Source organism: Entelurus aequoreus, linkage group LG11 (assembly GCF_033978785.1).
Source record: "Entelurus aequoreus isolate RoL-2023_Sb linkage group LG11, RoL_Eaeq_v1.1, whole genome shotgun sequence".
Classification (NCBI taxonomy): domain Eukaryota; kingdom Metazoa; phylum Chordata; class Actinopteri; order Syngnathiformes; family Syngnathidae; genus Entelurus; species Entelurus aequoreus.
The window spans coordinates 61,961,568-61,981,567 of record NC_084741.1 but is presented as its reverse complement, the minus strand read 5'-3'; the positions used below and the strand labels follow the sequence as shown (position 1 = coordinate 61,981,567).

General features: G+C 38.6%; 1 protein-coding gene across 1 annotated transcript in view; it reads right to left on the bottom strand.

Annotated features, from left to right (window-relative positions):
* Positions 1-20,000, bottom strand: part of LOC133660324 (intermembrane lipid transfer protein VPS13B-like) — a 563,168-nt gene that overhangs the window by 243,853 nt on the left and 299,315 nt on the right. The window contains 3 exon segments of the mRNA XM_062063728.1: positions 1,218-1,361; positions 3,541-3,667; positions 11,625-11,828. Coding sequence (XP_061919712.1) covers positions 1,218-1,361; positions 3,541-3,667; positions 11,625-11,828 — 475 coding nt within the window.

The following is a 20,000-nucleotide window of genomic DNA, read 5'->3' as shown; positions in this document are numbered from 1 at the left end:
TTACAAGGCACTTCATATAATATTTTACCCCAAATGTATTCCTGATCACGTCATGCTCTGTCACTGATTAAAACATGAAGGCAAAATCTCCCCCTACACTTTCGGTGGCTCTGTGGCAGACGTAGTCAGTACTTGCAATGCAAACCATAAGGTCTTGGGTTCGAACCCTGGTAGTAGTTGAAAATGTGGCATGTTTTTAAAAATTATGTTTTAATGATGTTAAAATCGTTTAATATGCTAAACTTTAGGATATTGAAGTGGACTGAAAAATGGAAGAGTAAAAAATGGACTGTTACAAAATCATGCTGAGTATCAAAGATGTTAGGTGAGTGATAGATAGTTATCTCTCAATTAAAGCTTTTGTTATTCTGGAAATTCATTTTGTTACTCAAAGTAATATAATTTATATGGTGCTAGGATACCCATGATTTCAGCCTTTCAAAGTTCCTCTTGGACCACCAATTTTTGACCTCGGTATTTGTCAAATCCTATCCTGTACCTATAGCTTTAATTCCTAAGTGGTAAGAATAATAATAATACATTTTATTTGTAAGACGCCTTTCATGGCACTCAAGGACAACCGTACAATAAAGAAAAAAATAAATTTAATACATATTTTAAAAAACAGGAACCCATAAAATAATTAGATATGAAACAACAAAGGTAGCTGAAATGTACAGTAAATAAGCAGTCAGGAATAAGTCTGTTTCAAGTCTTGATTTAAAGAGGGAAAATTAGTCCATATTGAAAAGGTCTGGGGTTAGTGCGTTCCAAAGATGAGGGGCTGAGCAGCGGAAGGCTTGGTCCCTCATAAGTAAATGCCATTATTTTGTCACACCTGTTCAATCGCATGCTTTATCGCATTTTTTATCAAATGTTTTTTTTCTAATATAAATTTTTAAGTCAAATACAATGAAAACTGTCACCGTCCAAACATTTATGGTTCTTACATTAAGGGGTTTTACAAAACAACAAGATTGACAGCAGATGGTGTTTAGTATTAAAATGCTGATTATAATCCGAAGTACCAGTAAAATATGTAGATGTACTTACTTATCGCTATAAATGAAGTGTTCTAAAACTTTTGACTGGTAGTGTATACAGTAGCTAGGTTTTATGTATATAGTGTTGCCCATTGAGAAGATACAGCATCAACATGGTAGTTAAGACGGGAAACTGCAACAATAGAGAAAACATTGTCATTATCTGCTGTGTACCTCAGTGCCTTGCACAGTAGCTCCCATGGCCACCATATTGTCCTTCAGAAGCTGATGAAGGAGGTGCACCTGAGCAATGCTGAGGTAGAAATCCAAACTGCTGGTCACGTTAACTTCCAGAGAGTGGCCACATACCACTAAGTCCTGCACAGGAACAATAGCACAAATACACAATCAAAAAGTGAGGTGGAGCTTCTTCATCTAATAGAAAATTTGTGAACTTTGTGCATCGTCTTCCACATATTTTATAAACAGAGTCTAATAAATATTTTGAATCTTTCCTCTCGGTTTTCAGAATTTTAAGAATTGTCAATGTATTTGTTGTGCTTTTAATATAGTAATGTTAGATCCTGATACCCACTATATTACCATAATCAATATTAGAACCTATACACGAAGGGTGACATTTTTAGGTGTGTATGGCCAACAAGTCTGTGGAAAATTACCAATTGAATGAAGAATGACTCACAAATTGAATTGAGGTTAAAAATAAGAAGTGGCATTACAATTCAAATTTTGAATTGAAGGAAGTAGAGATTAAATTCTAAAAAATGCCATCATAATAATTTTTGGTGTATTCCAGAATCATGCTTTACAGCAGTGATTCTCAAACTGTACGCGGGCTGCAATTAGTGGTACGCCAAAGACGTCTGTAAATATCAACTGTATATAGAGTATCATTGTTGATGATGTTTGTACATTGTGTGTAATGCTACAGTTGTCAAAAATATTAAATGCACTTGTTAAATAAAACCTCTGCCTTGTTTTAATGAATACTAAGGCCTACTACACTACTGTATTTAAATTTTGGTCATTATGGTGGTACTTGGAGAGCCTCGTGTTTCCTGAGGTGTTACTTGGTGAAAAAAGTTAGAGAACCACTGCTTTACAGTATATCCCATGAATGATTGTTTTGCATATTTTATAGAATAAATAAACCTATGAACTACATTGTATCTTAGTTACAGCAAATGTTTTATGGTAATTGACAATTAAAAATAAAAACATTCTATAGAACAGATGATTTTAATTTGATTAAAATGCTTTACTTATCAAATTATTCAAAATTGTTGGCAAGCCTTCTCTGGGCTTTATATTGAAAGCCTTTCTGTTGACATCTCTGAAGGTTACCTATAGTTCCAACATTGATAAAAGCTTTTAAGTAGATGCAACAATGTATCACTTAAGAAATGTAATGAATCAGGATGTTGTGTCACTTGTTCATTTTCAAAGAAAAAGTATTCCAAATTATTCCAAGTGTTAAATTTTAGTGTTTGAAAATTATTTTTAGTATTTAAAGTGGCTGTTTGCAACTTTCACGTGGCTGCCAAGAGGAAGATAACTTTCTAAAGAGTCATAAGCATTATGTTGAGTGACAGCCTTGAACGTCCGACTAACTCATCTGGCCAACAAGCAATTTTCTATTCGATTAAAATGATAGATTGTGACAAATTTTATGTTTTGTTGAATTACTAATGGTAACATGAGCTAGCCGGTGGTATCCTTGATGCAGCTTTTGGTTTAAAAAACAAGTTGCAAACAGCCCCTTTAACCCAAAACATTTTAAACGTGACAAATTCTTCATGCTAATTGGCAATAATAGATTTCTCTGAATTGCAATTGAAATCTACTTTTTGAATTTTCAATTCAAATTCTAATTCACCATCATGTGAGATGGAACCATCCATCCATCCATTTTCTACCGCTTGTCCTTTTCGGGCTGGAGCCTATCTCAGCTGCATTCGGGCGGAAGGCGGGGTACACCCTGGACAAGTCGCCACCTTATCGCAGGGCCAACACAGATAGACAGACAACATTCACACTCACATTCACACACTAGGGCCAATTTAGTGTTGCCAATCAACCTATCTCCAGGTGCATGTCTTTGGAGGTGGGAGGAAGCCGGAGTACCCGGAGGAAATCCACACAATTTAATTCAAATTACAAACCGTCAAATGAATTTAATTTCCAAATTTGAAATTTTTCACAAGCCTGATGGTCATGCCAGTGGAAATTATATAATGCATTGTGCAGTGGCACACTAGCGTAGAGGGAGTAGGCATCAGAGGAGCAGGAAGTTGTAGCGACCTGTGCCAGAAAACATTAGCTGTATAAGCAGAAGGTTGAACTTTGTTGGTTAAAAAACGTCCCTTACATGGAGTACTAGTTGTGCCATTCCTAATGAGCGACTTACTATATGTTAAGAAGGCAAAAACCGGTCATGGTCAAACGATACAACTTCTACAACATAGATAATCCAACTTCAACTGTTTTAATGAAAATAGTGCTCTGATTCTTTCACGGCTGTGCTCAGTGCACTGACCTCTGCTAGTCCAATATCATGGGACAGATTCTTGCTGAAGATGATGGCAGGGGCAGCAGTTACACGGACCGAGAAGTCAGTCACAATGGGTGTCAGGATGGCGCGGCGCTCCTGGTGCCTCCTTATGCTACAAAAATACATATGACAACGTTAAATAATATGGTTAGCTCACACGTACAACTGTGTCATTGAGCAACACGGGACACTGAAATCCTTTGTGACAATTTCAGAAAGGCATTAATTTAACAGTACAATGGAACTTAAATTTACAAACCCCTCATTATACAAACTTTTGGATTTACCAATCACAGACCGAACCGAAATATGCTTAGTTTTATGAACCTTTTGTCAGTGTACGAATATTTCATCCACCCATTGTGTGCCTGCAGCACATTGTGGGCGGGTTTATCAATCTCTGTCAGCAGAGCACAGTGCTGTCAGTTAGCTACTATGCTACTTTGTGTGCCTTTCAAGTGAGGTTTTTTTTTGCCACTCTACAGCTTTTTTAAAAAAAATTCTAGCTCAATATAAGTCCAAAGAAAACAATGGAGAAGCAATGTGTGGTTTGAAACATTCAGGAAGTATTCACAGCGTTGTCCACACTGCCTACCCCCCATCCCACACACACCCCAAAGATGATTTAACAAACAGGGTTTTTTTTTTTTAAATTCTAATCATTGTAGTGACCTGGCTGTTAAAGTTAAGGAGTTTTGTGGTTTCAAACTGAGTGCACCACAGGACTAGTGACAATGCGTGTGCATGTCGGCAGGGCCGATGGGAAAGAGGAAAGTTGAGCTCGTTTTTGTTTTGACTATGTTATTAAATAGAAAGATCCATCACCTCCTTGCCATGTTTGCTTGTTTTATAGTATCATATAGCACTTTATATTGTGTCCATAGTTACATACTTTTAGTAAAATATGGACTTTTGTTGAGGCTGGAACCCATTATTCATTTTTACATTGATTTTATGGGGGAAATTTGCCTGAATATACAAACTTTCCGATTTACAAACACTGTTCAAGAAACACGTTCATAAATCGAGGGTCCACGGTATGTTTATTGTAGATTGCAGCGCTCATAGGACTGCGATACATTGTACTGAGAGAGGTTTCCAATATTTTGGTGATCTAATTTAGTAACATGAGAGTGATGGAGTATTAGAAAGAGCTCTCAGTATGACGCAGTGCTACTCTACACCTTTACCAAACTAAAACAACAATATCTCAAACAATGTGAAATTAATGTCAGTCAAAAGCGATAATTATGATTAGCCTAGTCAAAGCAGAACTGATTTTATCTCATTAGATTGTGTTGATGTATTTGGAAATACTTAAAATATGACCCATTGAGTATTATTATTAATTATGCCTCAAGTTGCCAACCAGACCCCTTTCATACACTTGAAATAGCACATCATATCATCAACTGAACTCACCAGTGATTGTGTTTTTCTTGTAGCTGGACTTGTCCATAATGTCCACAAATAAAATATTTAAATTCCTGGCCCAGTATATTTTAACTGGAAGCTGACATATGCTTAGAGACACAGTGAGACATTATTTGACAAGTCCCAAATGGGAACACCTCCTAATTGTATACACAAGATCAAGTAGAGACCTTCTAACATCAGCTTTCTTCATTTCACTGGAGTGAATTCCCACAATCAACTCATATTTGTGGGAACATTTGTTAGCAGTAAAACAAATATACAAGCCAGCTTTATAAGGTGGTGTTAATTGCCACATCTGCTGCCATTAAAACACAATCACGCTGTGTAATATTTACAGTTGGCTGAGATTATAAAAGTCCCGGTTTCTAAATGGGCTGGAGTACAGTACTCAGCCAGACCCACTATCATATTCACTTCTGCGACACAAATAAGCATTACCGCTGCCGCCCAGCTTATATTTACTGACACATTTCTTTGAATAGTGTTTGAAAGAGGTTTAATTCAGAGGTGAAATGATCTATGAGGGCAATTGGTGCTGGCTAATCTCCCCTCAGACAGGGATTGAAACAGTTAGTGTCTCGTTGCAAGGGACAGGTGTTGTCATTCACCAGAAAGGCAAAAAGGCATAAGGCTCAGTTTACCAGTAATATACGGGAGGCCTCTGATATTGAGCTGTGTGTGCGTCTCTGCACACCTTAGAGTGGATGCAGAGTAAACAACGTTACACTAGTACCTCCATTTTCATCATTAATCTGTTCCAAAGGGTCAGACAAAAACTGAATCATATAAAAAGTAAAGCAATTTTAAAATGAGGTAGTAATGCAAATCCATACAATCCTATTTACAGAAGGAATGGGGGTACCTTCAACATTTGAATCAATATGGTACCAAGTTCCGGTACCTGAGAATCAATACCAGTACTCAACAGTACCAATTTCTGGTACTTCCGAGTGTTTACATGTTAATACATGGTAATTGTTTTATTAATTTAATGTGCTGTCCAGTTCTTATATCTTAATTTCTTACACTTCTGAGTCTCATTTGAAAGTATTGTATAGTACACTTTGCATGCATTTGCAATTGCAAGATGTTTTTCTAACACTTTGAACCCCTAAAAAAACAGGGCCACTAATTCATGTTTTTTCGGCGCTAACGGCTATATTGTTTTGTATACAACAAACAGTTGTCATAATACACCAAACGAGACAATGAAAAGATGTAATTATTATTTGTGCATTGGCACCATCTTTTGGACAAGTTCACTCACTGCAGGTGCTGTGGGTTGGAAATGTACTTACTGTTTTGTGCCTTGAACTGGAAGTATAAATGTCCATATCGTGTGTGCTCAAAAGGATTCTACATATCACTCCAAGCAACGTTTGTAAGTTTTACAAAACAATTGTAATCACAACACTGTAATCAAGCTAGCGTTGTTAGCATTAGCTAATATGCTAACACGTTTACAAGTGTCTGTGTTAGTATTACAATGGCATTCTTGTTGTATTGTTTCAGTTTCATAAATTCACTAAAACGTCTCAGTGGAGTTATTGAGTCGGTTTAACTGATTGGAGAATGAGCTTCTGCATCTAATGATTCCATGACGATGACTTCTGTTTTGTTTGATCAGTGATTTTACAGCCATGCCATGCGGCAGGGATTGTTTGGAAACAATTAAGGTATGTAAATAAATATTTACAAAATATTTCGTATATATCTGCGGTTTATATGTGGCTAAATATGTAAAAATATGAATTTCTTCTCAAATTTGGGGGTTGCGGCTTAAATACCGGTGCACTCATAGCCTGGAAAATACAGTAAGTTAAACGTGCCAGTCTCGTCTTTTGTTGCACCCTTCCAAGTGTTTATACTGTGAGTATTGTATTTATTACACACCAGATGTTTGATTGTAACATGCATCTTAGTTGTAGTTTACATTACCAAATTGTTGGTGTTGAACTTCCCATGTAAAATCTCGAATGCTAATCAGTAGAATGATTATGGCATATCCTTCTTAAACTAGCACTGAGCTAGCACATTTTAAAAAGTGGAGCCTTACTGTACGTGTTGTGTTTTCTATCAGGCATGCTTGAGTTGTTGGCATGGAACATTGCAACATTACCTGGCGGCAGTTGGACTGAGTTCCCTCTGTGTGATTTTTGAATGCTTGTTTGGCCAAGTGTTTTAGCCGGCAAAGTCTGCAACCGGACGCACAAAGGTATCGAAATATCAGAATCAGAATAGTTTTTATTGGCATTGTTTGAGAACGGGTTCACAAACTAGGAATAAAAAAAAATAATAAAAAATAAAAAATAAAAATAAAAATAAAAATCCTAGTTTGTGAACCCGTTCTCAAACAATGGCAATAAAAACTATTCTGATTTTGATTCTGATATTTCGATACCTTTGTGCATCCGGTTGCAGACTTTGCCGGCTAAAACACATAGCCAAACACCCCATTCGTAATTCGCTACGAGTTGTTATTTAAATTCAATACTGTTATTCGACTACTTCATCAAAATAGCTTTCGCTTGTGAATTTCTTTGGGCTCACGCTGGGTTATTTTACACTGATATTAAATAAAAAACACCATAAAGACTGTGTCTCTAATATGTGGAATTTTTTGTTAGGGCACTCACGTCCATGGAATGATAAATTAGCAAACAGAATAGTTTGTTACGTACAATGTTAGGCCGTACGATAACCAAGACAATGCACAAAAATCAGGGCATAAATTTGGCAAAAACTTAGTAAAAAACGGAATCTTATGAAAAGGGGGGGGGGGGGGTGCCAAAAATTTAGGTTCGACGATACATGGAAAGCGTGGCTTTTATTCCAAACAAACACAATAACGTGTGAACATAAAGCAGCATTATGTGCAAAAAGAGAAAAGTTTGACAAACTGGGACATGGAGGGAGTTCACAGGGCCATGACAAAGGGTCTTTCCAACTTAAGGAACACACTGGAATGAAGACAGTTCCAGTAAGTGGATCCCCTCACAAAACCTCAGGAAGCTGACTGAGGCTACTGCACATCCACAACTACTCGAGTTATACCCAAAAAACTGTGGCTCGAACATGCCAAGAGGCCAAAACAGGAGAGCGTGTGAGCTTATCATTGTATAAAACAAGGAAGGGGTGAGAAATTGGGAAGTGATGTGTGTCAAATCCTGTTTCAATTCAAGCGATGGATTTTGCCACTAATTGCAGGAAACAAGCAAAGCTGCGAACTTGACTTTTCCCCCCCTACTGAAGTTGTAGCTGTGCTGTTTATGCTTTGTATGAAATCAAGAAGTGAGACATTGTACCATAACAATCCCAGATGCAATGCAAATATACACAGTCAAACCACATTATGTAATAATGCTATATTATGTAACAACCTGACTAAATGTACAAACATTTGAATAAATTCTGCATTTGGTAAATATGTGCCACATGTTGTAATGAATTGTTTTAATGCAATATGTATTAACTTTTTCCGCAATCTGTAATAAATTATTACATATTAAGAATATATTTTCAAAATGCCGTCGGTGTACATTTTTTTATGGAATTCTAGTACATTGTGCACTACGAAAGACTAATTCAAACATATAGCTTTGTATAGGTTTTCTATAATCTACTGTTTATGCTATAGGGTCATGGGTGAGCTGGAACCTATCCCAGCTAACTTTGGGTGAGAGGTGGGGTACACTATGGACTGGACGCCAGTAAATCACAGGGCACTTATAAACAAGCAACCATTCTTAATTACAACTGTGGACAAATTAAAAGTCACCAAACAACGTAACATGCAGACTTTAAGGGTGTGTGGAATAAATTGAACACAGATAGGACCCAGTGGACATTCAAATTCAAATTCCCGAATTACGAGGAAGATGTTGGGATTTTACTTTGGCACAGGGGTTAGTGTATGTGCCTCACAATACGAAGGTCCTGGGTTGGATCCCGGGCTCGGGGTCTTTCTGTGTGGAGTTGGCATGTTCTCCCTGTGACTGTGTGGGTTCCCTCCCACTTCCAAAGACATGCACCTAGGGATAGGTTGATTGGCAACACTAAATTGTCACTATAGTGTGTGAATGTTGTCTGTCTGTGTTGGCCCTGCGATGAGGTGGCGACTTGTTCAGGGTCTACCCCGCCTTCCGCCCGAATGCAGCTGTGATAATAGGCTCCAGCACCTGCCGCGACCCCGAGGGGGACAAGCAGTAGAAATGGATGGATGACTAAAAATGTTTATGTTATTAACAGTGTTAATTTTGACAGCAGTTTTAATTTAGTTCTAAAGTTAAAATCCCACTGATAGTCACACACACACTAGGTGTGGTGAAATTATCCTCTGCATTTGACCCATCCCATGTTCACCCCCTGTGAGGTGAGAGGAGCAGTGAGCAGCAGCGGTGGCCACGCTCTGGAATCATTTGGTGATTTAACCCCCAATTTCAACCCTTGATGCTGAGTGCCAAGCAGGGAGGCAATGGGTTCCATTTTTATAGTCTTTGGTATGACTCGGCAGGGGTTTGAACTCACGACCTTCCAGTCTCAGGGCGGACACTCTAACCACAAGGCCACTGAGCAGGTCCTTTCAGCAAAAATATATTATAGTTATTATATTTTAGTAATCTATATGGATTTAGTTTGTCTAGTTTTAGTTGACTTAATTCCTCAACATTTTAGCCAAATAAAACTACAGTAGATTTTGTCAACTAAAATATAAAGTATTAAGGATAACACATATTTGAAGTTGTCTTGAAACCACTTTAAGGTTATTGCACAGCATCTCAAAATCTAAATTCACAACAAGACCTGTTTATCCATACATCCATTTTCTACCGCTTGACCCTCTCGAATTGGCAGGGGAATGTAGGCAATCCCAGCTGCACTCGGGCAGAAGACAGTTCTTTCTCAAATAGCTGGTGCCAGTCAACCAACAGTCTGCATAATAAAGTTAAAGTACCACTGATAGTCACACACACACACACACACACACACACACACACACACACACACACACACACACACACACACACACACACACACACACACACACACACACACACACACACACACACACACACACACACACACACACACACACACACACACACACACACACACACTAGGTGTGGTGAAATTACCCTGCATTTGAGCCATCCCCTTGTTCCACCCCCTGGGAGGTAAGGGGAGCAGTGAGCAGCAGCAGTGGCCGCGCTTTGGTGATTTAACCCCCAATTCCAACCCTTGATGCTGAGTGCCAAGCAGGGAGGTAATGGGTCCCATTTTTATAGTCTTCTCTGTAAACATGAATACTCAAGGTTGACCTGCTTGTTCAAGTGTGTGTATCAATATCACGAGTGGGAGAAGTTTCCAGATTCTTGCGAGGGTGTTATAGATACTGCACAACACAGTAGCCTGCATTATAGTAGTGATAATAGTACAATTAAAAATGTTCTTTTTGTAAAGGCAACACAATTGTTAAACATTGCCTCATCCAGTCTCAGTCTATCTCTTGATGATCTGAGGCCCATGTTGATTTTGTACTGCATTCTTCCATACAGATTATATTTAGTTGATGGAGAAAAAATCTGAATTCTTAGTCAGTGATTCCGTGATTTTTTTTGGACAGTTCCCTCTCAAAACATGAGTAGAAAAATGGATATGAGGCCAAACAGGCTGTTACACTCAATGCTTGTTTTAGCTCCCGAGCCCATAAAACATGTCAAAAGTTAGTAATTATGTGCTCAGAGAGGCTCCATATAATGGAGCTAACATCAATGACTGCATGTTGCTCCCACATCAAAACTTTTAAAAACAATGATGGGTCGTATATTTCTATGCGGCTACCTTAACACTTAAATGCCCCAAAGGTTGTACAATTTTGAAACTAACCATAATATAGGAGTGAAATGTGCTTAGCCGCAACAAAGAGCGTTAAAACAATTTGAGCATGAGAAGAAAAAAAGAAAAATGTTTTACCATACATTAGTGGTTCTTGGTTAACTGATATTTAAAATACCACTGTAAATGTTAGGAATCCTTTTTTTTTTATTTCCTAAATTGAGATGGTGAGCCTGATCAACAACAAAATCTAATCCCTTGTTTCTTAGCCCATTCTCAAATTCCCTGAAGGTTTAATCAAACTACACCCATAACTTTTTGAATTATCTATAGTGTACTTGAATGAACAAAGTCAACCATCTTGTCAGTCATCCACCGCCTTTGTACCTGTAGGTAGAGGCGGGGCCTAGGTTAGGTAAACTAAGAGTAAAAATTATCCGCATCACCCAAAAAATCTAATAACTTGTTTTAAATTCCCTAACCCTTTGAGCTATCTATAGAGGAAGGAAATAGACAGAGTGAACCCTCTTGTCAGTCATTCAATGTCTTTGTCTCTGTGGGTGGAGTTGGGCCGCTAGCATCCACAAAGAAAGAAGTTGAGCTTCGTAACATAATCGTAAGGCAACGTAGTAAAAATTATCCAGATTACCCACAAACTCGAATCACTTCTTTCATATCCCAAAGTTTTAACAGAATCTAACGAGGAGACAAACTTCAGTGACCATTTAACCTCCTGGTAGAGGTAGTAATAGTAGTACTAATATTAAATAATAGGTAGTAATAATATTAAACCAGACCTGCTGGACATGTTCCATTCTAGGGCCGGGTTCTGGGAGTTCCTCTCACTGTCCGCTGATGCGCCTCCTTTTGTTCCCTCCTTCTCCGGTTTGAGTTGCTCCCATTGAGCTGTCCCAATGTTGATGGACTGGAGGTCGACCTGGTACTGACGATCCTCCACCTCTGAGCCAGGGTCGCGAAGGATACCAAGGTTCAATGCGTGCCTAAAAGAAATAAAAACATGGGAGTTGTTGGTGTGGTGCTCAAACAAGCTGTGTAACATACCTTGGAGGTACAGGACGTCCACTTAAAAGGACACTAGGGTTGTTTGGTATACCGGTACTAACAAAGTACCGCGATACTAATTGATTCAAATCGGTACTATACTGCCTTTGAAAAGTACCGGTACCGTTCTTCCATATAAGTGCTGCTGTGTGGCGGTGACTACAGAGCCGTGGCGCATTATGTTGACTCTGTCAAAACGCACACACAAAGTGCATACAGGCAATAACATCGTGGTGGGGAAGAATGGCAAAAAAACCCCGACAATTCTACTGGTTAATAAAAATCGCGTGAAGTACAATATGGAAGTATTTGGGCTGCAAAACTAACAGTAAAGGTGACGCTTTAAACAAGGAAGCGCCGCTCTTCAAGTGTTGCTTTAAAACACGCCTCGCCAAATGTGGCGATTAGTATTACCACCTTTGCTTCAAACCTAGGTAAACATTTAAATAATGAACATTCAGACCAGTGCAAGGAGTTATAAAGAATGACAGGTAATGATGTTGTTGTTACACCTGTCCTGCTGTTCGCTCCTATGCAGACCGTAGTACAGGAGCGAAGGGGAGACGTTCCCTTCAGTTCACTTTACCCCGCAATGGGCCTGCTAAGATCCGCTTTCCGGTCAGAATTCAAGGCCGCCGATTTGTAACAATCTTGTTTTATTATTAGTTTAGCAGGACACAACCGGACCCGTTCAACACTCGACTGCGCAGTGCGCACGCTCTTCTCTCTTTGTACTCGCCCACTCACTCCCTGACGTCACTCAGCCAACACGATGCCATTCTTGCAAACACATATACTGTACGCTACTCTCATAAGTTAACAGCTCCTCTGTTGTGCACATGTATATACAAAATATGTAGATACATAACATGTAGATACTTAGACGCGCACACATCTGCTTGGCTTGATGCCAAATATTAGCTGAGTTAAGACCGCCCATCTAACGTCAACTACTGCAGGTAAAATGACTGAAATTTGGAACAAATTGCTAAAATTTGTGTTTTATCTTTAACAGATGTGTGTTTTACCTGCTACAAGGCTTATCTGGGCACATTTATCCATAGTTTTGTTTTTAGTACTTACTAATATTTGTATTTTTCTTAAAGCACATACCAGGATTGGCAACCATAAATCATGAATCATTTAATATAATGTCAATTAGTGTTGTAACGATACCAATATTTTGGTACCGGTACTAAAATTATGTCGATACTTTTCGGTACTTTTCTAAATAAAGGGGACCACAAAAAAATTGCATTTCTGGCTTTATATGTTTGTTATTGCAGTTAAGCCCTTAAATAAAATAATGAACATACTACACAACTTGTCTTTTAGTAGTAAGTAAACAAACAAAGGCTCCTAATTTGTCTGCTGACATATGCAGTAACATATTGTGTCATTTATCATTCTATTATTTTGTCCACATTATTAAGGACAAGTAGTATAAAATCAATTATTAATCTACTTGTTAATTTACTGTTAATATCTGCATACTTTCTCTTTTAACATGTTCTGTCTCCACTTCTGTTAAAATGTAATCATCACTTATTCTTCTGTTGTTTGATACTTTACATTAGTTTTGGATGATACCACAAATTTGGGTATCAATCCGATACCAAGTAGTTACAGGATCATACATTGGTCATATTCAAAGTCCTCATGTGTCCAGGGACATATTTCCTGAGTTCATAAACATAATATACATTTTAAAAAGACAAAAGAAGATGTTGTGATGCCAAAAAATTTCGAAATTATCATAGTAGTATCGACTACATACGTGCCCGTACTTGATACCATTACAGTGGATGTTAGGTGTAGATCCACCAATGGCATTTGTTTACATTTTGACGGCGGTGAGCTACGGTGTGTAGTGAAACATGTTTAGCTATTCCTCGTCCGGCAGGGATTATATTTGTAAGAAACTTAATTTATTTGTCGCCATGGAGGCGAGGATTAGTGATTTTAGACGTAGCTAAAACACTGCCAACAGCGGATGGACTTTAGCCGCTATGTCTTAAAGCATCTCTTCCTGAGGGTGTTTCAGTGTTATAACTTCACCTTTATCGTTAGTTTTTAAGCCAAAATGCGTCCGTTCTCTTTATTCTGTCTACACACAGTGTCTGCTTGTAAGTACTCAGTGATTGTGTGCCGCCGAACATGCTACTCTGCTCGCAAACCAGCAATGTCACGACGTGACTTCGACGCGGGCGCGGGGAGGGTGCGGGATCGGTACGTTTCAGAGACGGTATAGTACCGAAAATGATTCATTAGCATTGCGGTACTATACTAATACCGGTATACCGTACAACCCTAATGTAAATAAAGCTTTTTTTATTATATTCTAATCCAACCCTTGATTATGGCACACTACGTAATAGGGAAAATTGTAAATTGTAAATAAGAAAAACACAATGTGTTTTATGCCTTTTGATTTATATTTTAACCTTGTAAAATTGTTCTTTGAGTGCAATAGGAAACATATGTTAATTGTATTGCAAGATTTACTGTTAAAATAAAGCCAAAACTGACACTTCTTCATAGTTTCCTTTATTTGGAAAAGTATCGATATACATTTTGGTACCGGTACCAAATTATTGGTATCGGGACAAACCTAATGGACACAAACTTAAATCTGGTAAGACCTGGGACAACGTATTGGGAGTGAATTGCTGACCCAGTAGTTGAACTTCTACGATCACTGACAATCAGCGGCAAGTTAAAATGATGTAACTTGTTCTGCATTTGAAAGACAAGATGCAAAAGAATAATCACAATCCCGCATCTGCATGTGACATCAAAGCTTTTGGTTCGTTATGATATGTTTATTTGTGCTGGTGAATTCAAATGACTGCTTAAATGGAATAAATAAGGGTTTAAAATGACTACAGATGTAGGAGCAGCCCGGGTAGTTTTATTTGGTTCAGCGATGTCAGTGCTAATTTTCATACGTTTTTTTCCCTCCCTCAGCCACACTGGAAAGGCCTTCATGAGTGTCTTATGTTATGACAATAAGCATCAAGAACAAGAACAACAGTGATGGGAGATCACAAGTGTGTAACCAGACTTAGCTGGAATTGTTGACACACAAACAAGTGAAACGGAGCCCTAATCAACATTTGGAACCACATTTCTCAACAGAGTTAAATGTGAATCAAACCAAGAAGGATTTGGGTGGGATGTGTCAGTCAGGATTCACAAGCCTTGATGTAACACGACCTCTGTCATCCTAACCATCCCCAAACTGTATATTTCACATTAAACAAACCGCAGTTACCTCATACGCTTTCCAAATTATCTCTCTACTTGAGCCCATTTAGCAGAGCCTCTTACTCATAATCAACATGACTGTCTGAAGCCAACTCTCTACAATGCTGCGGGGTCACCCCCCCCAGCGACATAAATAGAAATGATAAACTTTTTTCTTGGTAATATCAAACGGCATATTTCAGCATTTTGCAGAAAACAAGAGAGCTTCATTTCTAACAAATGAGGAGGGGAGGAATTGTGGAAGCTTCCCTAGGGTTGCAAATATAATTGAAGCCAGATTTCTTGTTGTACTGTGTGTACGTGGGGGACACAGGCGGTTTGACGTATTTGATTGGTCATGTGAGGACCACACTGCTTGGCCAAGAGGAGTCAAAGAAGGCTTTGGGAAAGCACGACACTCCCAATACCAACATGCACACACATGACTTAAAACGAGGAGCGTGAGGCAGGTGGAACACACCATCCCCACATACTTTTATCATCTGCGAGTGACTAGCACATACAGATTAAAGAGGGGGGGAAAACAACTAATACTTAATACCCTTTTGCAGATCAGGGCTGAAGGATAGAGTGATTTTAACTATCAAAAGGTTTTTGTGAGAGCTGGAGATGGAGGAAAGATAATGGAGAGGCACAGTGGCATTGTGCAATACCATGACTTTCTGCCTTAGTTGGTATTATACATACATTTGTATTTCATACTTTATCATTACTCTGTGTACTGTGCTGCTAATGCCACTGTCCTACATACTGTATATGGTGTTGCACACGTCCAAGGAATCAGTGAAATTTGATCTAATTCAATATAATCTATTGTAATAGATATATACACTTCATTAATCCTCCAATAATTTGCCTTAGCATAAAATACACACACACATTTGGATATACAAACACACATATAAATGAACTTCTTAAAAATAGCTAAAAAAAAACAAACATTAGAAAGTCAGTGCAATTGTCTCTCTCTCTCTGTCTACACACATATACTGTAAATGGACTTCTTCAAAATACCTAAAAAAAAAAAAAAATGTCAATGCAATTGAATCTAATCGTGTCTAATAAATCAAGGGTTGAAATTGGGGGTTAAATCACCAAAATGATTCCCGAGCGCGGCCACCACTGCTGCTCACTGCTCCCCTCACCTCCCAGGGGGTGGAACAAGGGGATGGGTCAAATGCAGAGGGTAATTTCACCACACCTAGTGTGTGTGACTATCAGTGGTACTTTACTTTTAACTTTAAAAGTAGGCCCATATATTTTTGCCAACCTTCCTCGGTAGCTGGAAAATACAGGTGGAATTTTTTTATGACAAAGTTCTTTTAAAAAAATAATTAGGAGATTTAAAACATAGTAAGCACTGCATGTTGATTCATGTGCATTTTTTCAAAAAGCAGTTACATTTTTTTGACAATTTTAATGAGAAAACGGCAAACTGCAGCTCACGAAAGGGGAAACATTTGGCAAAACATGAACTTTGATGATAGCTGTATTTATTACATGCATGGTATTCTTCAGTATTTTGAGCACAAACCATAGGGCGCGCCAACAATGTCACTTACAGCTCGTGATGGGTACCTTTCACATTTGAATCGATGTGGTACCAATTCCTGGTATCAGCATCAATTTTCTGTACTTTTGTGTGTGTTCATGTGGTAATAAATGTTTTTTTTTTATTATTTAACACTGAGCTTAAAATTATAACAGTACTGTCCAAAAGTTTTATCTTGTTTAATTTATATTGGTCTTCGCTGTGTTGCTGTAGTTAGGAAGTAGTCTTTGCCATTAAACTGAATTTGCCAGTCTTGTCCTTTGTTGAGCCCTACAACGTGTTTGTACCGTAAGTATTGCACTTATTACACACCAGGTGTTTGATCGTAACGTGCATATTAGTTGTACAGTATTATTAATTACCAAAGGTGTAGGTGTTGTAAAATTGCTAATGCCAATAGCAGCATTTACTGTATATAGAATATCCTATGTAAATTAGCATTGAGCTAGCAGAAAATTAGCTGAAAATGGAGCCATTTTGAGCGATGTCTATCAGGCATGCTTGCTTTGTTGGCATGGAAAATTGCAACATTGCCTAGAGGCAGTCGAGTGCTTTAGCTGGTGGTGAGTTAGCAACTGGGCGTGACATCACGTGTAACAAAAGGTATCGAAATATGGTACCATTTAGTTTTACGTTGATCGTTATTTAGTAGGTACTTGAATTTGATAACCATCCCTGCTTACAGCCATGTAAAAAAAGTTTTTGGACTTGAGCTCTTAAGAGAGCCGTTTTTGGCTGCAATTCAAACACTCCACCCGATTTGAGTATTGGCAGAATATACCTTGTGCAGGACTTACAAATCCACAGACACTTCATCATGGCAACATATGTACAACAATGTTAAAAAAAATCCTCAGAATAGCAGAAAATGGTAAATTAATTATACAATACATTCCACCGTTTTAAATTCCTTGGGTCTCTGCATTGTTTGGCAGAACATTAATCTTGATTTGACCCATTGGGAAGACTTCTGGGAGCACTGAGGCTTGAGGTGTTGCAGGTTAGCGATCAGATGTTGACATGATGATAGAATTTAAGGAGGAACCATCTGGAAATGACAACATTAACTGATGCCATGTACGTCTATAAATGGCAAACGAGCACATGCAGACTAGCTGTGCTGCTACATGCTGTGACAAATTTAAGTGTACGCTTAAAACGTAAGGAAACAATGACTTTAAAAATCAAATCCAGACCTGGACTACATAGTCCTTGCATGACTGCTGATAAATAATTGTCAGAAACTTAAAGTTGAATACCTTGAGAATATCGCAGCAAATTATATTGTTCAACAAATCATATTGTAAATAAGTAAAAGGGCTTGTTAAAAGTGGGAAACTGGGACGGCCTGATTACTATGCTTTGGTTTTGAAGGCTAACTGTGGTTCAAGGTTGTAAAATAAACCACAGTGGGCTCTGGTTGAAACACAGGGCCCAATGGTTAGCGTGTAGGAGCAGTGAGCTGTGTTAAAACACTAACAGGGGTAACTGTATAAGGCAACACACACATTTTCTTGCAGCTTCCACCCAGACCCCCATCCCAAACCAATGGTACAGGAAGCACCCGGGTAATACCAAGCCTTGCCAGCTTCTGGATCTTGTCACTCTGAAACCCGTAACCTGAAACCGCAACCCCAGACCTGTTTTTCACTCAATTTCCCCAACAATCACATGCAATATATGTCTCCTTGCACTTCTTAACCAATGCAAGAGTATGAGCCAATGTGTGTGTATTTAAGGGAGAGGAGGTCCTCTGGTTTTGCTCTTAAATAGAAAGTTCAGCGCATTCTTTTCTCAAGCAGTTCAGCAACGTTAATCTAAATCTGAGATGTGCACATTGAGGGGACCTAAAATACCAAACAAAGAAATGGTAATACTGAAATATATTTCAGTGTCAATCACACCACTTCGATGATGAAGTAATTACCATTGTGTATTTTTAAGTTCAATGACACATCTAAGGTTATGCTTCTCCTTCATTGAAGCTCCGAGTGCAGCCGGCAAGTCGTAGCTGGCACCCATCAGCTCCTCAGTGAAAACATTACACTGCACAGTGGCTTCTCAATCAGCTCACTGTGACGCACACTTGGCAAGTAGCACGCTGAGGGGGAATTCATAAGCAGTATGATTCATAAAAGTTGCAATTACTTGGTAGGTTAATCCCCCTCCCAGTTTACAGTGGTCTGTTTTGAATTGCCAGAGATTCTGCAACTAGTGAGCTTTGGATTTATGACACCAGTCAACTCCAATTGCTGCTAATCTGCATCCACCAATTATAATAATTAAAGCGTTGAAATTAAAATGCTTACCAGGCCTCTGAGTGAGGAGCAAATGATGCCGTGGAATAAACAGTCAGCAAAATCTTACTCAAAGTTTCTATGGAATACATTTTCAATGAGTTCAACTTGGACGCGGCCCAGTCAGACAACACCATTTTGAAGACAGCAAATGTGTCACACTTGGCAGAAGTAACAGGCTCAACTTATGTTTTTTCCAAGTGTGTGTGTCCCGCACCCCCAAACAGGCTGACACATGATAAAGACAATACTTTTCTCTAGCTTTGTGACTTGGAACTGATACGTGTGAAGATCCTCATGTGTCTACCATAGCCCAGCACCGCATGACTCATTGCTATTGCTGCTTCCAACATTCAAACCATCGTTCTACGAACCTCACGAAAGTCATACGTGATGGTGAGCACATAACCAGGCTCTTTGTTTACACTGACGATATGCTGTGCATACAATCAAAAAATCAGTCTGTGCAGTTTTATCAAACACTAAGTCATTTATTTCCCTCAAAATGTAAGTATCAGGGAAAACATTGTTCTAATACACAGTCAGTGCTGGATTTGTTGCTCTAAAGACGTGTGTGCACCAAAAGCCACGTACAAAGACTGTATTGACCATTTCATCACATAAATCCTGGTGAGAAGCGTGATGGCCAAAATGTCATTTATCAGAATCAGAATCAGAATCATCGTTATTTATTTCAACAGTTGAATGAATTTGAAAAACTAATGTATAACAAAAACTAGAAAAGCACTTTGAGAGTGCAGACCTCTGCCAGGCCGTACTTCCCACTAGTAAAAAAAAAGTCCTGAGTCCTGACGCTAACCCAGATCACTCCCTGCGCTTTATACACTGCTGTGGCTAATTTATGGATTTTTACGGTTTACAAGCATTACATGCTTCCAATAAATTTAGCCTTGTCACATCAGACTAAGGAAATGCCTAATTGTTCACGGTGGACCAATGTAATGGTTCACATTAAATCAAACACTCACAATCAT